This window comes from Zootoca vivipara, chromosome 1 (assembly GCF_965207765.1).
Source record: "Zootoca vivipara chromosome 1, rZooViv2.hap1.1, whole genome shotgun sequence".
Taxonomy (NCBI): Eukaryota; Metazoa; Chordata; class Lepidosauria; order Squamata; family Lacertidae; genus Zootoca; species Zootoca vivipara.
In genome coordinates this window covers 63,936,821-63,957,097 of record NC_142582.1, presented here as the reverse complement: position 1 = coordinate 63,957,097, position 20,277 = coordinate 63,936,821, and the positions used below count along the sequence as shown (strand labels likewise).

The following is a 20,277-nucleotide window of genomic DNA, read 5'->3' as shown; positions in this document are numbered from 1 at the left end:
GGGGTGGGACCATAGTTCAGTGCCTTGTATGTAGAAGGTCCTAGATTAGGTCCCTTCAGTTTATGTGTATCTGTGTCGTGAGAAATTACTGTGCAGACATTTCTTAAGAACTTAAAAAGCTAACTGTCTCTGAATATCCAGTGGCAAAAGGTGGATAGCAAATAGCACATGTGCTTTCTTATGACTTTATTTTAATAATAATAATAAATAAATTAATTAAATAAACAAACAATTTATACCCCACCCATCCAGTTGGGTTTCCCCAGCCACTCTGGGCAGCTCCCAACAGAATATTAAAAACACAGTAAAACATCAAACATTAAAAACTTCCCTAAACAGGGTTGCCTTCAGATGTCTTCTAAAGGTCAGATAGTTTTTATTTCCTTGACATCTGATGGGAGGGCGTTCCACAGGGCAGGTGCCACTACCGAGAATGCCCTTTGCCTGGTTCCCTGTAACCTCACTTCTCGCAGTGAGGGAACCACCAGAAGGCTCTCGGTGCTGGACCTCAGTGTCGGGGCTGAACGATGGGGGTGGAGACGCTCCTTCAGGTATACTGGGCCGAGGCCGTTTAGGGCTTTAAAGGTCAGCACCAACACTTTGAATTGTGCTTGGAAATGTACTGGGAGCCAATGTAGGTCTTTCAGGACCGGTGTTATATGGTCTTGGCGGCCGCTCCCAGTCACCAGTCTAGCTGCTGCATTCTGGATTAGTTGTAGTTTCCAGGTCACCTTCAAAGGTAGCCCCATGTAGACCTAGTGATTTCTTCTCCTGTTAAGAACATAATAACATGTCTTATACTGAGACAGAACCTCGGCTTAGTATTTTCTCTACTTACTGGCAGCATCTCTCCAGGGCTTTGGACTGGGATCTCTGGAGATTGAACCTCCAACTTTTACATGCAAAACACCTTCTCTGCACTGAGTCATGGCCCTGTGATGTGAAGGGGGCTCCTGCGTGGGCCTTAACCTCCACTATAGGGTAGACAGCAGGAGGATTGGATGTTACTGAAAATTAAATGCCGGAGTAGGCAGGTTTGGGCTAATCCAGTAAGGTAATTCTCATTATTCTTTGGTGGTTCTATGAAAAGAGCAGACGTGACAAATGGGTCCTTAGACTGGAGTCCTTCTTTCAGAGCTGTCAGTGGCAGGGAATTTCCACCCTTTTTGCCAGTATGTGAGTAGTGCCAATTTTTCGAGTTTTTGTGTCATTCAGAAAATTGAGGTTAGTTGGTTCAAATAATGGACGAATAATGCTGAAGCCAGTAAGCACAATGTTTATCTGTTCCCCAGAAAACATGTTTCAAATGCTGGGATTGGTTGGCTAATGGTTGTGTTGTTGTAACAGGAGGTTATGTAAATAAATAGTCAACAGTACAGTGTTGAAACCTTTTGCCAAGGGAGGTAGAATTATTTCACCTGATATATATTTTTTATTTGTAAAAAAGAAATATTTGCTCTCTTTTATCTCTATTTAAAGGTTGTGAAAACAATGGCTTTTTATCTAGCTCCTCTGAGGTTTATAATTTTCTACTTAAGTCATGGATAGCCACTGTACTGCTCTCCACATGTTTGTTGTTGCTGTTTAGTCGTTTAGTTGTGTTCGACTCTTCGTGACCCCATGACCAGAGCACGCCAGGCACTCTTGTCTTCCACTGCCTCCCGCAGTTTGCTCAGACTCGTGTTCATAGCTTCAAGAACACTGTCCAACCATCTCGTCCTCTGTCGTCCCCTTCTCCTTGGGCCCTCAATCTTTCCCAACATCAGGGTCTTTTCCAAGGATTCTTCTCTTCTCATGAGGTGGCCAAAGTATTGGAGCCTCAGCTTCACGCTCTTTCCTTCCAGTGAGCACTCAGGGCTGATTTCCTTAAGAATGGATAGGTTTGATCTTCTAGCAGTCCATGGGACTCTCAAGAGTCTCCTCCAGCACCCTAATTCAAAAGCATCAATTCTTCAGCGATCAGCCTTCTTTATGGTCCAGCTCTCACTTCCATACATCACTACTGGGAAATCCATAGCTTTAACTATACAGACCTTTGTCGACAAGGTGATGTCTCTGCTTTGTAGTCCTCTGTTGGTGGACTACAATTTCCATCAGTCACAGCTACCATGGTCAAGGATGATGAGAGTTGTAGTCCACCTGGAGGGCACTGTTTTGGCTTACTCCTGACTTCAGTAAAATGTTTTAATAATATGGTAATATAATAATATGCTTTCTACATGCAACTCATCTAGCAGATGGCAAGTCCAACAAAGGATACACTGTTCATTGTTAAGATCTAGAGTGCCTCAGAAAGGCAGTTTTAGAATGGCATATAATCTCCCAAGCGCCTGCACAGTCCATACCACTTTAATAACCTGTTAGCGTCTCTGTAACAATATACAATAAACCACTTTTTCTTCCAACAAAGCCACTTTGCTAGCATTTTCTTTTCTGAGTTGTTGATCAAACAGATCTTGAAGCAACAAAATCTCAAGGCACAAGGTATTGACTCACAAGAATTGATTCAGTTAAACTGCTTTTAACAACAACCACTTGGTACATTGATCTGTGAATAATAATCTAATAAACTGTAATCTTGAATGCTTGGTTTCTAGTTGTCATCTTTGAAAATGGTTGCTTAAAATGTCTTACATAGAAAGACCAAATTATGAGATAAGAAAAGGTTGCATTTTTTAATTTGACGTTAGCATAGATTATTTATTTCAGAATCTTTGTTTTTTTTCTGAGCCTTGAATTTCTGTAGAGTTACTGAGAATTTTTCATTAAAATGCTAGAGCTCTATCACAATAAAGCAGATTACTGTATTGAAAAAGAAAAACATCTCTAGCAACAGCCAGATAACACCTGAACAGGTTTTCGACTCATTGAATCACAAAGAGTACAGTTACTTAGAGCCTCAGGTTTGTTGACAAAAACAATCATCATGCAGTAAGTGAGCTTGGAATGATGTAAAATTTAGCTTTAAACACTTTTTGAAAGAGGATCAGTCAAGTGATCAGCATAGCTTAGCCTTATCTGAGTCTCAAATGACAGTATCACTAGGTTTTGTGGTTAGTTATGATGAGAAGGATATTTTAATATAGGAATTTCTATTAAGTGTCTGGTGATGAGTGAGGTACAGTCCATGAATAGGCAGCTGCTGATAGTTAGTAGAGTCAATGTTATGAATGAAACAATTCATTGGCTCAGAGAATTGTTGCTAGGATTTTAGAGCCTATTTTAGACAGTATGCATATGCACATACAGATATATGTAGCCATTATATACTCCCACATTCATCTACCGCTCTTAACATTTTAGGGCTTGTTTTTATATTTGATTGGACATCTTGAAGCTGCCATATATGACCAGATGATTGGCCAGTACTTAGTTCTAGTACTGTCTGATCTGACTGACTGTACAGGGTCTCAGGCAAAAGTCTTTCTCTCACTTGCTACCTGGCCATTTTTTTAACAGTAGCTGCCAAGAATTAACCGTGGGATCTTCTGTGTACAAGGCATGCACTTTACTTTTCAGATATGGGCATTTCTAACTTTATCTAGGGTATATATCTCGGCTCATGTCTATCCGAGTCTTGAAACTTGCTTTACCACTATAGAAGTGGGAGGCAGTGTGCTTCTGAATACCAGTTACTGGAAACTACAGGAGGGGAGAGTGTTCTGGTGCTCATAAGCTGCCTGTGGGTCTCCCATGGCATATGGTTGGCCACTGTGAGAACAGGATGCTGGACTAGATGGCCATTGGCCTGATCCAGCAGGCTCTTCTTATCTTCTTAAATTATAAATAACATCTTACTGGGTGTTCTCATTTTCATAGCACTGCATTTTGTAGTATGTAAAAAAGGTAAAGGGGCCCCTGACCACCAGGTCCAGTCGTGGCCGACTCTGGGATTGCGGCGCTCATCTCACTCTATAGGCCAAGGGAGCCGGCGTTTGTCCGCAGACAGCTTCCGGGTCATGTGGCCAGCATGACAAAGCTGCTTCTGGCAAACCAGAGCAGCACACGGAAACACCATTTACCTTCCGCCGGAGCGGTCCCTATTTATCTACTTGCACTTTGATGTGCTTTTGAACTGCTAGGTGGGCAGGAGCTGAGACCGAGCAATGGGAGCTCACCCCGTTGCAGGGATTCGAACCGCCAACCTTCTGATCAGCAAGCCCTAGACTCTGGTTTAACCCACAGCGCCACCTGGGTCCCTAGTATGTAAAATCTCCAAGCAAATTATTAACTGAGTTTTGTGTACTAGTGACTTTCTCAGGAGATACTTTCCTGCTCTACAGGAGCATACTTTCCTGTCAAATTCTACCAAAAAGAAAATAGGTCTGAATCTCAAGCTTATTTTACAATGCTACTCTTCAATTTATTTATAGAATCAAGATGGAGCATGTATCCAGTCAGTCAGTCTTATTCTCGATCAAGATTCCAAGAGGCAAGTGACTCTGACCCATTCAGGAGATGTTTTGGTATATGATCAGTACAAAGTAAACCTGCCTTATATAGATGGTAAGTAAAATAAATAACAGTCAGCAACAGTGAAAATGCTATGATTTCAATTATGTCTACATATCATGCCTTAATTCCATCATGTTAATCATTCTGGTTTTTTCTTCTTCTCCTACAGCCTCACTTAGCCCTCTGTTTCCTTCCTCTAATACAGTGGTACCTTGACTTACGAGTGCCTCGACTTCCGTAGGTTTTGACTTCCAAAGTCTGCTAACCTGGAAGTATTTTCACCGCGTGTGCATTCTGCGCATGCACAAAGCACAAAATTGCACTTTGCGCATGTGCAAAATGGATGCTTCGACTTCCGAAGAGCGCTGCAGAACGGATCGCCTTCGTAAGTCGAGGTACCACTGTATCTACATCATCCCATGGTGCCCCTGGAACCAGATGTTAGTTGTATGTTCACTCCCTTTCATCTCACCATGTAGATCAAATGTGGTCCTCCAGATGCTGCTGAACTAAAACTCCCATCATCCATGGCCATTGGCTATGCTTGCTGGGCCTGATGGGGGTTACAGTCCATCCACATCTGGAAGGCCAAAGGTTCCCCACACTTGATAAAGATAGATGAACTAAGTGACAGACATAAAGGAAGCCTTTTTACCGATGGCCAAGCTATCTTCAGCCTGAATCAGCTTGAGCAACAGATTAGTTTTAGGAGGTTTCAATGAACAACAAATCATCCAAAGCAATTATTTTAGCTTGATTCTATCTTGCTCTCAGTTCCATCACTTAGAGTTTAACAGTAGCTGTCAACCCTTCATCAGCACCCCCACCACTGCTACCCACAAGGGTACATTGTGGTGGTGAAAAGTGCTCATACCATAGTATCCAGACTTCCTAGAGAACTTCCTGTCATCGCTTCTCACCTGGGTAGGCTTGAAAAGGTGGTGGTGATTGAGGGCTCATGGCATGCGCAAAATAGAGTAAATTTTGATCTCGGCAAAACAAATTTATTTGTGCTAAATTCAAGAAGAGATTTAAGAGGTTAATTTGCAACTAACATTAAACACATTGTGAAGAATAAAAGCAACTCCTGATCTCTTGATAATATTGTATATTACTATTAATACATTTTTTCTGCAATGTTTATCTACTAGATGCTTTTGAAATACGGAAACTTTCCTCTGTATTTTTGCAAATAAAGTCATATATTGGATTGCAAATACTGTATGACTGGAAGGGCTTGAGGCTCTATCTCAAAGCTGATGCTCAATGGAAAGATGATACCATAGGACTTTGTGGGACCTTCAACGGAAATATGCAAGATGATTTTTTGTATGTATCATTAACATTTTTAAAAAATACATCTGTCTTCATGAATATTGAATTTCCCCCCCAAACAGTATAGAAAAATAAATAGTAGCTATTTATTAGAAGAATAAAATATAAAATTTGATTAGCAAACCTAGTATTAATTAAGAGGTAATAATGTTGAAGAAATTCAACCCAGAAGGAGAGATCTTGTAATAATATATATTGTTACTTTCAAGGGTCTGATTCTTGGGAGCAAGAACGCTCCACTTAAATGTCCTTTCAAATGATTTTAATCCACAAATATTTAATTTAATAAGTATTTTCCTATAGAGAAGTACAAATATAGAATGCATAAGAGGAAGACTTACCCTTGTGTGTTTTAATTTGTTGGAAGCAGCCCAGAGTGGCTGGGGTAACCCAGTCAGATGGGCAGCATATAAATAAAATAAACCACAATGAATCCAGTAAAGACTCTCTTGAAATTAATGAGACAACACCATGATTTTGAATTACTGTTGTTTGTACTTGCTATTTGAAGTATATCCTTTTTGTGACATTGTTTTTTTTTAAAAAAAAATGGGGGAAAGATCTCCAGTAGGAGTGCCAGAAAGTACGCCACAGCTTTTTGGAAATTCCTGGAAAACTTCATCTGCCTGTGGTCTTGAGCATGATTATTCACCAGTGGATCCATGTGATATTCATCTACAATCAGGTAAGTGTGAAGATATTATAGACAGATATTGGTGATGGGTTTGGAAGCATTATAAGAAACTGTTGCAGGAGAGGAATTGTGAGCAACATCACGGGAGGAATGTTTCTAGTACCAAAATGAAACTGTCAAGCTCCCTTGTAGTTTCTGCTATTGCCAGCAGCAAAATGTTGTTGCATTTATAGGGTCAACTTTTACTCAGTGGTGATCCATTGAAATTTCTGACTCTGAATAACCCATAGTATTGAATTTTTATTTTTTGGTGCGTATTTTGGTACATTTGCTGTAATGATATTGTTTTATTATTCTAGTTATGAAATTGTTTTGATATTGTTGATTTTGAGTGGCATGAGTTTGTGTGTGTGTCGAAAAGAGTGTGGAAAGGCATTCTTATTAGTATTCCTAATTAAGCATATCTGTGTTTTAAGTCATTTTAGCCAGCTGGTTATATTTTGTTTGAGTTTTCATTGATCAGTTGTGCAGCTGACGAAAAATGCATTTCATGCTTCATTATTTTCAAGGATTGTCTAGAAGAAGTAATATAAAACAGTGATAATATAAGTAATCAATATCATGACCCTGACTGAGCCTTATTTACAGAAAATATAGTAATAAAAATTATATCTGATGAACTGAAGAGAAATAATAATAGTGATTGCTATTTGAAACTTCCATGGAAAATTCCCATAAAAATGACTGTTGTCAGTTGTAGAGTTCTGGCTGTGACTTATCTATGGCTGAATCAGATAAGCTGTAAAAAGTAATGTTTGTTCCACAGAAGAAAGCCTTTGCTATTAAATTTGGAGACTTTCTAACTAAAACATGGTTATTTTATTACCATTTACTTTAACAGCCACTTATGCAACAGAAGCTTGCGGCATCATTACGAAAGAACTCTTTGCCCCATGCTACTCCTTCCTGAGTCCTCTCCCCTATTTTGAACAGTGCAGAAGAGATACCTGTAAATGTGGGCAGATCTGCATGTGCTCCGCTCTGTCCCATTATGCCCACCTGTGCCACAGATATGGAGTGGTGATAGACTTTCGGAGTTATGTCCCAGAATGTGGTAAGTTATTGTTCAGCATGTAATTAACTAAATGACTGACTGACATCTTGTGTAAATTTCAAGACTACTCTAAATTTGATACACCATTTGCTGGACATCCAGATTGAATGCACATGGTTAGATTTAAATAACAATGTGCTACAGTAGATCAATGGGTTGCGGGTTAAACCACAGAGCCTAGGGCTTGCCGATCAGAAGGTCGGTGGTTCGAATCCCCGTGACGGGGTGAGCTCCCGTTGCTCGGTCCCAGCTCCTGCCAACCTAGCAGTTCAAAAGCACATCAAAGTGCAAGTAGATAAATAGGGACCACTACAGCGGGAAGGTAAACGGCGTTTCTGTGTGCTACTCTGGTTCGCCAGAAGCGGCTTTGACATGCTGGCCACATGACCTGGAAGCTGTATGTTGGCTCCCTCGGCCAATAAAGCGAGATGAGTGCCGCAACCCCAGAGTTGGTCACGACTGGACCTAATGGTCAGGGGTCCCTTTACCTTTACAGTAGATCAAAGTGGTACATGACTAGATGAGAAACATGGTAATGAAGAAAGCCCACACTGTAAAGCTGGGTTGGGAACCAAGCACTGCATTCTCCTGTGAACAATATTCTGGGGCATACATGCAGGTTCAGAGGCAAAAATTGGCACAGCAATGAATATTACTCTTACTGTTTTACAGTATGCTACATTCCAGGCATGCAAAAACCAGTTGTTTCTACACCCTCCTCAACACCTTGTTTCATCCAGGCAAGCAAGGGGCATGATCACAGCTAAATGACACATTCAAGCTAGGTAAAAGCACATATATATGGTGCAAAGCAGAATCATTTGTACCGTCTAGCATTTAATTATAGTAGGCTATAAAAAGATCTCAAAAAAGATCCTGTACAAGTCTTGCACAAATGGAAGAACTTCTCTGTATTTGGGGTGATTTTGTCATGCGGTGATCTTCCGCTAGGGTGGAAACAGCCCTTCCATTTGTGGATGATTTGTTCCACTAATAGTGGAAGGGTACCTTTGGTCCAAGCCATTCCTATTTAAATATATTAAGGAAAATTTCTGTTTGGTTCCCTCCTCCAAACTAAGCTCACTTTGCCCCGTTTATTTTTTGTTTTTCTTGTTTAAATGGCACAGTTATAGTTAGCCATGTAAGTGGGATCCAATGTGATTTGCAAGTCTAGTTTACAGTACTTGGTGAACGTGTAAAGTAACCTAAGGGGGTCTTAGTGGAAAAAAGAGTCAGGCCTGCACTAAATGTTGAGAGCGTAATAAAATAAATAAAGAATTTTCTTTGTGTAGTAAAAGTGTAAACACTTCATGGCCAGCAATACACGAGGATATGATTTAGGGCTAACTAAACTTGGGCTTAGGTAGTAGTTCTGTGCACATTTTCCAGAGAGTGAGTCCCCTGAACACAATGAGATTTATTTCCAAGTAAGCATGCAAGAAACCATCCCAGTGTGTGGGATGAAATGTGTTACAGGCCTTAGAGAGTAGATTGCCTTTTATTCATTCGGCTTGTAATATGAGAAGTCTGTTTCATTTGCTTAGCTCTTTCATGTGAAGATACAAAGGAGTACAGTACCTGTGTATCTACTTGTGGCAGATCCTGCCAAGCTTTCTCTGTGCCAGAGACATGCAGTGATGATTGTGTTGAAGGCTGCACCTGCCCTCTTGGAATGTATCTGGACATCAAAACTGACAGATGTGTGCAACAGTAGGTATAATTTGTAGTGCTGACACAACCACTTTGTAAAAGTATATTTTCAGATTTAAGGGACTAGCTGAGAAATTGGTTTAACTTTCAGACATGAAATGAATTGCAGAACTAAAGAGGTGTATGTGGGAGGGGGGACGACATGCTGCATTTAGCCAGCAGTGGGAATACAGGGTTCGTTGATGGTTGTAATGATATGAGATGGTTGTAAACTCGGGGTGGTTAAACTTTTCTGTCAGTTTTGCCTCATGCCCACTCAAAGTATGAGAGAGTGCACTCGAATGGCCCCTCCAAGACTGCCTGCTTTTGCGTCATGTTTACCAAGTGAAGAAACAGGCAATAGTGCTGAGCAAGATATGTATATATAGGAACCCACACACAATTCTGTGATAGAGCTAAGCATTCCTGGACCCTTATGTGGGAATGGATGAGCAGATTAAGTCCATTTTTGTCTCATGCTCCAAAGAGCCTGCTCTGCCATGTCTCCATGAGATTTTTTTAGTGCTCAGAGTTTACTGGAGATTACCAAATTTGCATCATCCTGCAGTTCCATTATCTTGAGGATATGTGAGCAATTTATTGAGGTTTTTGACTGGCACAGTCCTATTCATTTTGTTTTCCTTAGAAAATATATTTTGTGACCAGCATGGATTACTGCTGAAGGGGAAACAGTACATAACAAATAGGCTCTGCCATTTGTTATTTATTATTGCCTGTGGATAGTATAGTGATAGGAATGCACTTCAATATGCAGTGTTTGACAAGAAAAGTTGTTAATATGTTAATAACTTTTTTTTTAAAGTGAATGCATCTTTATAACGGGGGAGTCTGTGTTGTTTCCATGGAAACAAATTTTCTATTTTTCCCCCTTTATAGAAATGAATGTCCCTGCTATTTTCAAGGTATTGACTATTCACCTGGAGAAAACATAATCACATCTTTGGGGAAATGGTAAGATATTCCCACAGTAAGGGCAGTTTCTAATGTTCTGCGGGTTTTGCCAAGCATACCATCTGGCAGAATTTTATGCTGCTGTGTTTAGCAGACACTGGATTTGCCCCATTCCTTTTGACTTTGGAACAGAGATCAGCCACAGGGAGAGAGCATTGGTGTTGTTTAAAAAGATGGCACTGCCCCTTTGCACTGCATCCTCCCCATTTGCTCCTGCAGCTGGCCTGTCTCACAGTCTGTATGGGCCTTCACTAGCCATGCTTTTGGAGGGCTAAGAATGAATCTTAAAGATGGCTTCCCTTGTGGCCCCACCTTTTTTCACCTGCTCAATACTGTATGTTTTGAGGTCTGAAATATTAATTTGATTTGTGACTTGGGTCACATCCACACCATAGATTTAAAGTACCTTTAATACTCAATTTAAAGCACAAAGCCTCCCCCAAAGAATCCTGGGAAATCTGGTGCAAGAGTTTCTTAAAAGGGAAATCAGATGGAAAATAGCACGTATGTACTGGCACCATTATTTTCTTTGAAGAACTCTGACCAGATTCCTTAAGTTTTTACAAACAGACTTCTTGTATTTTGTTTCAGCCATTGCAGAGATGGCATGATGAACTGTGAGGAAAACAACATTGGTATGTAACATAAAGATGTTATTTAACCCAGAATTCCCTCGTAGAGTCCTAGCCTTGCCAAAGTTATGGATGGTGACAGCAGAGAGATAATAAACCAAAGGGTGAAGTTTTTCAGATAAGCCGGTGGGGGGGGGAGGGAGGAAGGGACCGGAAACATCATGAATCAGACAGGGTGGGGGAAATCACACTTCTTAAAATTAAAAACATAAATAAAACTACCAAAACAAACGAAAATGCACAATCATAAGAAGACCCCAAAAATAAAAACCATAAATACAAGCACAAAGTTGAAACATCCGGAAAAGCATATTACCTCAAAACACTAACCAAAAACAAGTTATGCAACCATTACCATTCAAAACACAAATGACATAAATAACCCCCCCCCCAAAAAACCCACAGCAACGCATGGCCGGGTCACCAATTTAGGTATAAATTTAATCAAAAAATACTATCTAAATAATAATTTTATCTCAATGTATGCCTTTCTAAGCGTATTTTATCCCAGAATATGGAATTTTAAACACATTTTGATCCCCGCCCCCGCTGCATGAACAAGATTAAGAGAACTGTGGAATCTGAAAAATAATTATTTTTCCAGTTTGCACATTAGTCTGGGAGGTGTGGATCAGATAAGTTCACACTGGAATTCACAGAAATCAAATTCCTCAATCATTCCAGCCCTCATTAAGGCTAGCAGGAGAAATTTGAGCCAGAAGGCAGAAGCAGGGTGCAATCCTATTGCTCCCAGTATTTTTAAAAATGTTTTTTAAGGTTAGGCTGCAATTGAAACCCCCTTCCATTGGCCTATGGAATGATGCTAGTGTCATTCTGCCAATGCAGAGCTTCCTGTTATGCCCATCAAACATGGGCAGGACTTTTCTAAGGGGAGGGCTGAGTGAGACCAGGACCCAATGGATCTCAAGCTGGACTCAGTGCTATTCAGGCTGGCACGGCGCTTTGCCTACCTCTGCTTTCTTCCCTGTGAGTGATGGGACTGTGGATGCTGGCTATTGGCTCAGCCTCTCTGTCATGACTTGCCACGTCTCGACTGTGGTTTGGATTATCTTGCTCATTTTTAGTGTGCCGTTTTAGCTTGTTCCCCAGCAACTGGTAGTCAGAGGTATACTGACTCTAAACCTTGAGGTTCAGTTAGGATTAGTAGTCCCTGATAGATTTCTCCTCCATGGATTTGTCTAAACCTCTTTTAAAATCACATGAACTACTGGCCTTCCCACTACCACAGCATATAACAGCAAATTCCACAAATTAATGATGAAATGTGTGAGGAAGTAGTTTCAGTTGTCCATCGTGAGTCATGACTCTCCTCCAGTCAGTTTTGTCAGATGGCCTGGAGTTCTTAGTGTGATGAGAGAGGGACAAAAACTCTCTAAAGAATCATGGTATATGTGTAGGACTGAAGCCCAAATGCATAAATACAAAATGGAGGAATCTGGCTAGGCTTTAGCTTTGAAGAGGGTGCTTTGGGTTTTATGGTAAAGAGCAAACTAAATATGATGTATGTGTGTCTTCTATTGTTGTAGTTCATGACTGTCCAGATGACCAGATCTATGTAAACTGCAGTAATCCACAAACAATGGAGCTTGGCAGGGAGAGAACATGTGAAAACCAACTGCTAAACCTCACTATATCTGCACATCTTCCTTGTTTTTCAGGATGCATGTGTCCTCAGGGGTAAGTAAAGACAAACACAGGTTCAGTTTTATCCTGCTAGTATAAAACCTATGGCCTATGGCCACTTCAGCACCTAGTGTACATTTGGTAGTATGGCCTTCTGCCAAAGACATTTGATGACTGTGTCCATTCTTATTCCTGTGGAGTTGTGTAGCTTTGTTATCTTTTCCATGGGGTGTTTGTACCCTTTGTAGAATTCACTCAATATCTTCATGAATGAATCTGGTGCCCTCTGGGTGTTTGGGACTACAACTCCCAACAGTTCCTCCCACAGGAACCGTTTTAACTATGGAAACAGTTGCACATCTTTGTTAAGAAGGCATCATGGTTTAGGTTTGGAGGGCACCAGTTTGGTTAAGGCTGGTATAGAGACATCCAGACGAGGCATCTTTTCCACAGAGGGTCCATTTTATCAAAAGCAGTATCTCTGTATGAAGAATTTGGGTGGGATTCACCCAACCAATATTGTCAACAGAAGCCCCACTCAAGGACTTCCACTTGTGCAGTGGGGTTTCCCCTTCCCTCAAGTGTGCCCGCCTCCCAAATTGGCTCTGACAAGTTTGGGAGAACTTGCAGGGGGAGAAGAACGAGGGTTGCTCCATTTGGCAAGCTGAAATGCTTGTGCAGATGGAGCAACTGGAAGTGTGTGTGTGTGTGTGTGTGTGTGTGTGTGTGTGTGTGTGTCTTCCATCTAAACTATGTCTTACAGTGTCACCATATAGCCTTTGCCAGCAGGTCAAGATGCACCTTTTTATTCAGATGATATTTATTGATGAGATTGATTTATTGATGCTATTTATTGGTGAGATGATATTTATTGATGCCGCCACCTCTGCTGCTTTTACTGTGAATGCATGCATTTCATCTTTTTATATAACCCGTCAGGGTCTTTGGGTGAAGAGCAGGTAACAGATCTAACAAATCAATCAAAGGTTTCCAGGGTGCCTTACTAAGTTCTTAAAACTGTCTGTCAGATGTCCTGAGAAATTACATTTCCAGGATCCTTGGTACTTGGATGACTGCTGTTCCAGATGCCAGCCATAGCATTTGCAGTGATGGGAAGTGATGGCATTGGGGAAATCTCCAGTAGAGCTTGTGTTCAGCTCAAAAGAAGCTGAGTGCACCTAGGTTCACCATTACTGACCCCCCCCCCTCCAGCTCTGAACTTTGGCACTGTCCGTGGTATTTTTCTGAAAATGAAATGTTGCAAGAATAATGCAAGAATAATGAAAATAAGGTTCTCGGAATATTCTGCTTGCTTTTTTCTCATCGCAAAAGAAAAAAATATTTCTCATTGCAAAAACAGGTGGCATACCAGATCAAATAACTTATAAGAAGCTTAAATGAATACCTGAAAGGTTTGTTTTAAAAAAGAAAAGAAAAATCATCACTTTCTAATTTATACAAGAAAATAATGATTTAAATGGAGCCCAAGAATGTTTCTTATCAGTAGCCAGAGAGAATTATGCTAGCCTAACTCCACTTAACTGGGAACAAGTCCTATTGAATTCAGTAGACCTTATTTCCAAATAGACATGATTAGAATTGTGCTATTAATGAAGTTAACATAGACAGAATGTAATAACATAGACAGAATGTAATAACATAGACAGAATGTAATTTCTTTTAACCACCTTTTGTGACAGCAGTACTCTTCTGTTGTCCTTGGGATAAAATGAACAGTCTTGCATATCTTCATATTTGTATTTTATGAATTCAAATGGACTGTATTTTACGTATTTAGTTCAAAAGCTTGACAATAAGCTTTGTTTTAAGCGTGCATCCTCCCAGTTGCTAGATCATTTGTTCTATAATAGCCTTTCCATAAATTTCTTTGATACTTGCAGTGCAAAGCCTATGCCTATTTGTGTGGAAGTAAGCTCCACTGTGTAAGGCTTACTGATAGGGAGGTATGTAGAGGTTTATAGCTTAGCTGATCATAGTACTAAACAGAATTTACTATAAATCTATCATGACTTGCCTTTAACAACACCCAGGCTTGCCTTCTCCTATTAAGTGATGAGCTGGCATAAGATTGATCTATGATCAACTAAAGATAATGTGAAAGTCTCATTTTACCAAGTTGGCAATATTAAGTTTTTACTTTAAAAGTGCTAAATTTTAATGAGCGGTAATGTGACTATCTCCTAAAGGGAAATGTGTGGAAGAATCGTACATTCTTCCTGTGCCATTGCTTCTTCAGAATATCTAAAGTGGCTCTTGGTGACGAGTGTAGGTGAGATGTTTTTCTTCAATGCTGTTCCTCTCAGTTTCTCTTCTGTGCATGTATTCATGTGTGTGGTTGGTAACTGCTGCTAATACCCGGTAGTAGGGGCTGATAAATGGCATAAGATTGAGATGCCAGTGAAATTAAATCATGCCTAAGCTCAGTAAAAGGGTCTATGAAAAGGCGCATCATTTCAGTTGGTCTGTAGGCATCATATTGAACATTGACATATAATAGAAATAAAGTCATTTGTAATAAGTGCCTAAGAGTCCTGCTGTATTGGACCAAAGGCCCATCTTGTCCATGGGAAGCCCTCAATGATGATATGGCAGCAATAGCACATTCCATACTTGTGCTTTCAAGCAGTTGGTATTCAGAGACATACCACCTCTGAAATTGGAGATAGCACACAGAAGCCATTGATATCCTCCATGAATTTATCTAAACTCCTTTTAAAGTCATTTAAGCTGGTGACCATTACTACATCTTATAGTAAAAGGTAAAGGTAAAGGGACCCCTGACCATTAGGTCCAGTCGTGACTGACTCTGGGGTTGCATGCTCATCTCGCATTATTGGCTGAGGGAGCCGGCGTATAGCTTCCAGGTCATGTGGCCAGCATAACAAAGCCGCTTCTGGCAAACCAGAGCAGCACATGGAAACACTGTTTACCTATTTATCTACTTGCACTTTGACGTGCTTTCGAACTGCTAGGTTGGCAGGAGCTGGGACTGAGCAACGGGAGCTCACCCCGTCACAGGGATTCAAACCGCCGACCTTCTGATCAGCAAGCCCTAGGCTCTGGTTTAACCCACAGCGCTACCTGCGTCCCTATATTCACTACATCTTATAGTAGCGAATTCCATATTCTATGGCCTATGAAGAGGCATCTCCTTGTCTAGCCGCAATTTTCCAGTATGAAGCTTCAGTAGCTGAGCCAAGGTTTTAGTATTATGAAGAGAAAGAAAAAAGTTATGTCTGTGTGCTTTCTACACATTAAGCATATTCCTATATTATGCCCCCCCCCTGCTTGCTTACTTTTTGAACTAAAATGCCCCATATGTTGTAATTTTCTCTCATAAGGAAATTGTTCCAGCTCCATGATCATTTTAGTTGCCCTTTTCTGAACCTTTTCCAGCTATACAATATTCATTTTGAGGTGTGGAGACCACCTGCCAAAATGTCAAAATGGCATTTTGTTTTGTTTTTGAGTTCTTAGATCACTGTAATCAATCTGGCTGCTTGGCTTTCCAAGAGAGAAAGCTGTTAACACTTGTTTTATGCAGGGTAATATTACAGACATGAAACTTGCACTTTGGTCTCACCTTGTCAAAGTGATGCTCTTTGTCTCTGAATGTGGCCTATTTAGTTGGTAGCTTAAACCAGTGGGAATTTTCAGCTTTGTAGTTCACTAGCCATCCAAGAAAGTGACGCAGAACTTGAAAGGGTACAGCTACTCCCAACAGGCTTTAAATAAAATTATAGTTTTAATGTTTAATATAAATGTTGTTTTTCTGAAAAAGTTACTGCTTTCTCGGTAAACATTTTCTAGATAACTTGTAAAATTAGAGAAAACAAACACACTCAGGAAAGCTTTGGCTATCATTGCTCCACTCAGTTCACAAAAGAGTGATTCATCTTTTTATAAAAGTGCTCCTGTGAAATCTTAGGTTGCATTTATGTCTAGACATTGACCAAAACAGTCATCATGCCAAGCACTTTGTAAAAAGATGTATTTGTTATCCTGGCACTGATTATCCAGTACCAATACTTGAAATGTTCGCTGACTAACTTTTTTCTAGTCTAGAAGACTTTTCTAGAGGACTGTAGAAGATGCTAGAGGACAAAATAATAATAATCTTATTACTGCAAATTTGTTAAATTCTTTTTTTTATCGCAGAGAAGCTTAGGTGACTGTGATGGTTAAACCAGCAACAAAATGCAGTGTTTAATAAATGTTTTGAAAAAGAGTAATTCAAATGATATCTCTTGGTGAGGGAGAGCATATTTTAAAACACTTTTAGCTGTTGATCATAGTAGCTATTATTTTCCACCCTTCATCCTAAGGTTTCAGGGCAAGTAACAACATTAAAACACAATATTGTTGTTGTTTAGTTGTTTAGTCGTGTCCGACTCTTCGTGACCCCATGGACCATAGCACGCCAGGCACTCCTGTCTTCCACTGCCTCCCAGTTTGGTCAGACTCATGTTGGTAGATTCGAGAACACTGTCCAGCCATCTTGTCCTCTGTCGTCCCCTTTTCCTTGTGCCCTCCATCTTTCCCATCATCAGGGGCTTTTCCAAGGATTCTTCTCTTTGGCCATGAGGTGACCAAAGTATTGGAGCCTCAGCTTCACGATCTGTCCTTCCAGGGAGCACTCAGGGCTGATTTCCTTCAGAATGGATAGGTTTGATCTTCTTGCAGTCCATGGGACTCTCAAGAGTCTCCTCCAGCACCACTAGAGGTCAAAGAGAACAATTACCAGACCTTTAGAAGGCATCTCAAGGCAGCCCTGTTTAGGGAAGCTTTTAATGTTTGATGGATTTCTGTATTTTAGAATTTCTGTTTTTTTTTGGAAGCCGCCCAGAGTGGCTGGGGGAACCCGGCCAGATGGGCGGGGTATAAATAATAAATTATTATTATTATTATTATTATAATTCAAAAGCATCAATTCTTCGGTGATCAGCCTTCTTTATGGTCCAGCTCTCACTTCCATACATCACTACTGGGAAAACCATAGCTTTAACTTAAAAAGCAGGTGATGTCTCTGCTTTTTAAGATGTTGACTAGGTTTGTCATTGCTTTTCTCCCAAGAAGAAGGCACAATAAAACACAATATTAAAAATAGGTTAAAACAGCTTACAATCAGAGAAATAAGACGTGTTCTTAAAATAAACACCTCAAATGTCAAAAACTAGGGCAAAAGTCATAGCAATAGTGTGGGGGAGATGCTTACATCATGGCTACCTGTCTGATAGTGCCTGAGGCATCAATGCTCTGTTTTACAATGCCCCCACCAATGCCCCCACCCATGCTCAGTTGAATTATTCAGCGGCAACCAGGAATATATGCGTGCAAACTGTTTCTTCAAATTTACATAAATTTAAAAACATAATTGACAATGAATTTCTATTTGATGTTTTTTATAGCCTTGTTAAACATGGTGATGCATGTTTCAAGCCAGATGAATGCCCGTGTTCTTGGAAAGGCAAAGAGTACTTTCCTGGGGATAAAGTAATTTCTTCCTGCCATACATGGTGAGTAGAAACTTTAAAAAAAGAAAATCTCATGTTATAAATGCAACTATACTATTCTGGTTCTGAATTGCTGTTTTCTCTCACTTCCTATTTAAGTATTTAAATGCATATACTGGCATTTAAGTGATTTTTAATAACCATCTTAAAATAGTTTTTAATAACTAAATTATGCATTGGGGAAATGATGGAGAGCTATGGGTAAAAAATTATAAATTATAAAAATTATAAATTAATCAGTGTAATAACGTACAAGCAAACACCCTTCATCACACATTTTAAACTCCAGAGGGCTGATTTGGAGTCGGGGAAAGGAGAAGCACCTGTGAAAGATGATGTGGTGACAACTGACCTTCTGACAGCAGAGTCACTCCTACCTACCAGGAGGGAAGGGACAAGGCAAGGTGGTGGGAAGGGCAGCACATTGCAAATGCACTGGCAGAGCCAATCTAGCCAGTCCTTCTGGTTCATTTGCACTGCACTGACATTCCTGTCTACTTGCTCCTTCACTTCTCTCTCCCAGTTAGCAGCAGAGACTCAACTGCTGGGAGGTCAGGTAATCACACTATCGCACCACGCTATTCCACCATTATTGTGAAGCACCCGCTGTCTACCACCTGCTTCTGCCAAAAGCCTTCCTTTCAAAACTGCTTCACTTTTTTTCTAAAAAACGAAGTCATAGGGGACTATTGCATTAATTAGCCTGTAATGTATAGTTTTCCCTTAACATCCAAACACAATATTAGCTACCTTTCCTAGATTAGTTCCCACTTCCAAATATACATACACATTTTAAAGATGTATCTTAGTCTCTTTTCATAAATCACCTTATTTTCCCCTTGTCTTTTTCATATTTTGGACTAAAACCCAAATAAACAAATCCTGTTACAGCAGCATTTGCTGAACAGTGGTTTATACTCATACAGCAGTTCTTAAGCAAGGTCATTCACTATCCACCCATTTTTTCTGAACCAGTGATATGCTGGTGTTTCCATACAACAAACAAATGTGTGACAGCTGAAATCTTAGAAATAACACCCCAATTTATGCCTCTTCTTCCCACCATCTAGACTCATAGCAAAAGTATTACAGATTGTTGCAACCACAACACTGTATCTTAACCCCTGTTGACCAGTTTGGCTAATTTGTTCCATCTGGTTACTGGTGGGCCTGCACAACTCCATAGGGCCTAAAGTAATCCAGGCTGGTCCAGTCAGCACTAGTCAATGCCTTGTCTGGATGTCTTTGCCCAATCCAGCCTTGTGCTGACTGCCTGCCTCTGCCTCTTGTCAGGTTCTCAGTATCTGCTCTAGAAGACATTTGTAGCCCTTTGGCCGACTGGTGAAGCGACTTACAAGCCATCTCTACTTGGCAGGAAGGTAAAGTGACCCCGTGTTACCTCCCTTGGTCCCCAAGGCCTGTACACTTTTAACTTTCAGTAATGGTTTGCACACACAAAAATTCGTTCCCTCTAGAGGATGTCATGAAGGGCTTGCTGTAATTCTGAAACAGCATAATGTATTAGTTGAGAAGTCTAAACCCAGTCATTAATAGTACAACAGGCAAGAGGATAATTAGATTGTTAGTATTTCTTTTCTGATCTTGTCAAGAAGTGAATCTTCACCACAGTATAAACTTCCAGTTATCCACCAATATGCTAGCAATCTCCATGTTGCTTATAGAAGAAAGCTCAGTGGGCCGGTTTCACCTAACAAGCTCTATCAGTGAAAGCCCAGTACAAGGGTCAAAGGGTCTTACCTGTCGTGCCCTCTCCTCCCAATTTGGCTTGAGGGGGTCAGGAGAACTCCAAAACAGCATGGAGGGGGATAATGTTGTCTGGCAAGCTTGCACAGATAGGATGCTTGTGATATGTTTTCCCCAATATATCTTAAAAGATATTCAAGGTGAGTTTGGTAAAATGTAAATATGTATCAATTAATCAAATCTTTATTATGGTCATAGACCAGCATAAGTAGGGGGGGTACCATCATTTAAAATCTGTAAAACGTTTTGGAGAGCTAAAATTATTAAAACAGAAGTTATATATAAAAGACTATAAGAAGCTAAAAGAATGGGTTAGGAGCATTAAATGGATGTGGAAGAGCATAAAAGGTTAGTATATAAGAGGCTATGACTATCAATTTACAAAGCACTCTGAAATGAGTGTTCATTAAATCTAGTTTGTGGTGCAGGTCATCAACCGACAAATTCTGAATGCTGCTATGCAGAACCCAGCAACATTGTATGTTGTAAGAGGGTTGGTATCTG

The 20,277-nt window shown here is 40.3% G+C and overlaps 1 protein-coding gene across 1 annotated transcript in view; it reads left to right on the top strand.

The window, feature by feature from the left end:
* OTOG (otogelin) overlaps positions 1-20,277 on the top strand; it is a 96,875-nt gene that overhangs the window by 17,580 nt on the left and 59,018 nt on the right. The window contains exons 16-24 of the mRNA XM_088666759.1: positions 4,374-4,506; positions 5,607-5,784; positions 6,351-6,475; positions 7,326-7,538; positions 9,083-9,248; positions 10,125-10,199; positions 10,791-10,834; positions 12,379-12,529; positions 17,905-18,012. Of these exons, the coding sequence (XP_088522885.1) occupies positions 4,374-4,506; positions 5,607-5,784; positions 6,351-6,475; positions 7,326-7,538; positions 9,083-9,248; positions 10,125-10,199; positions 10,791-10,834; positions 12,379-12,529; positions 17,905-18,012 (1,193 nt within the window). The remainder of the gene's footprint in view (positions 1-4,373; positions 4,507-5,606; positions 5,785-6,350; positions 6,476-7,325; positions 7,539-9,082; positions 9,249-10,124; positions 10,200-10,790; positions 10,835-12,378; positions 12,530-17,904; positions 18,013-20,277) is intronic.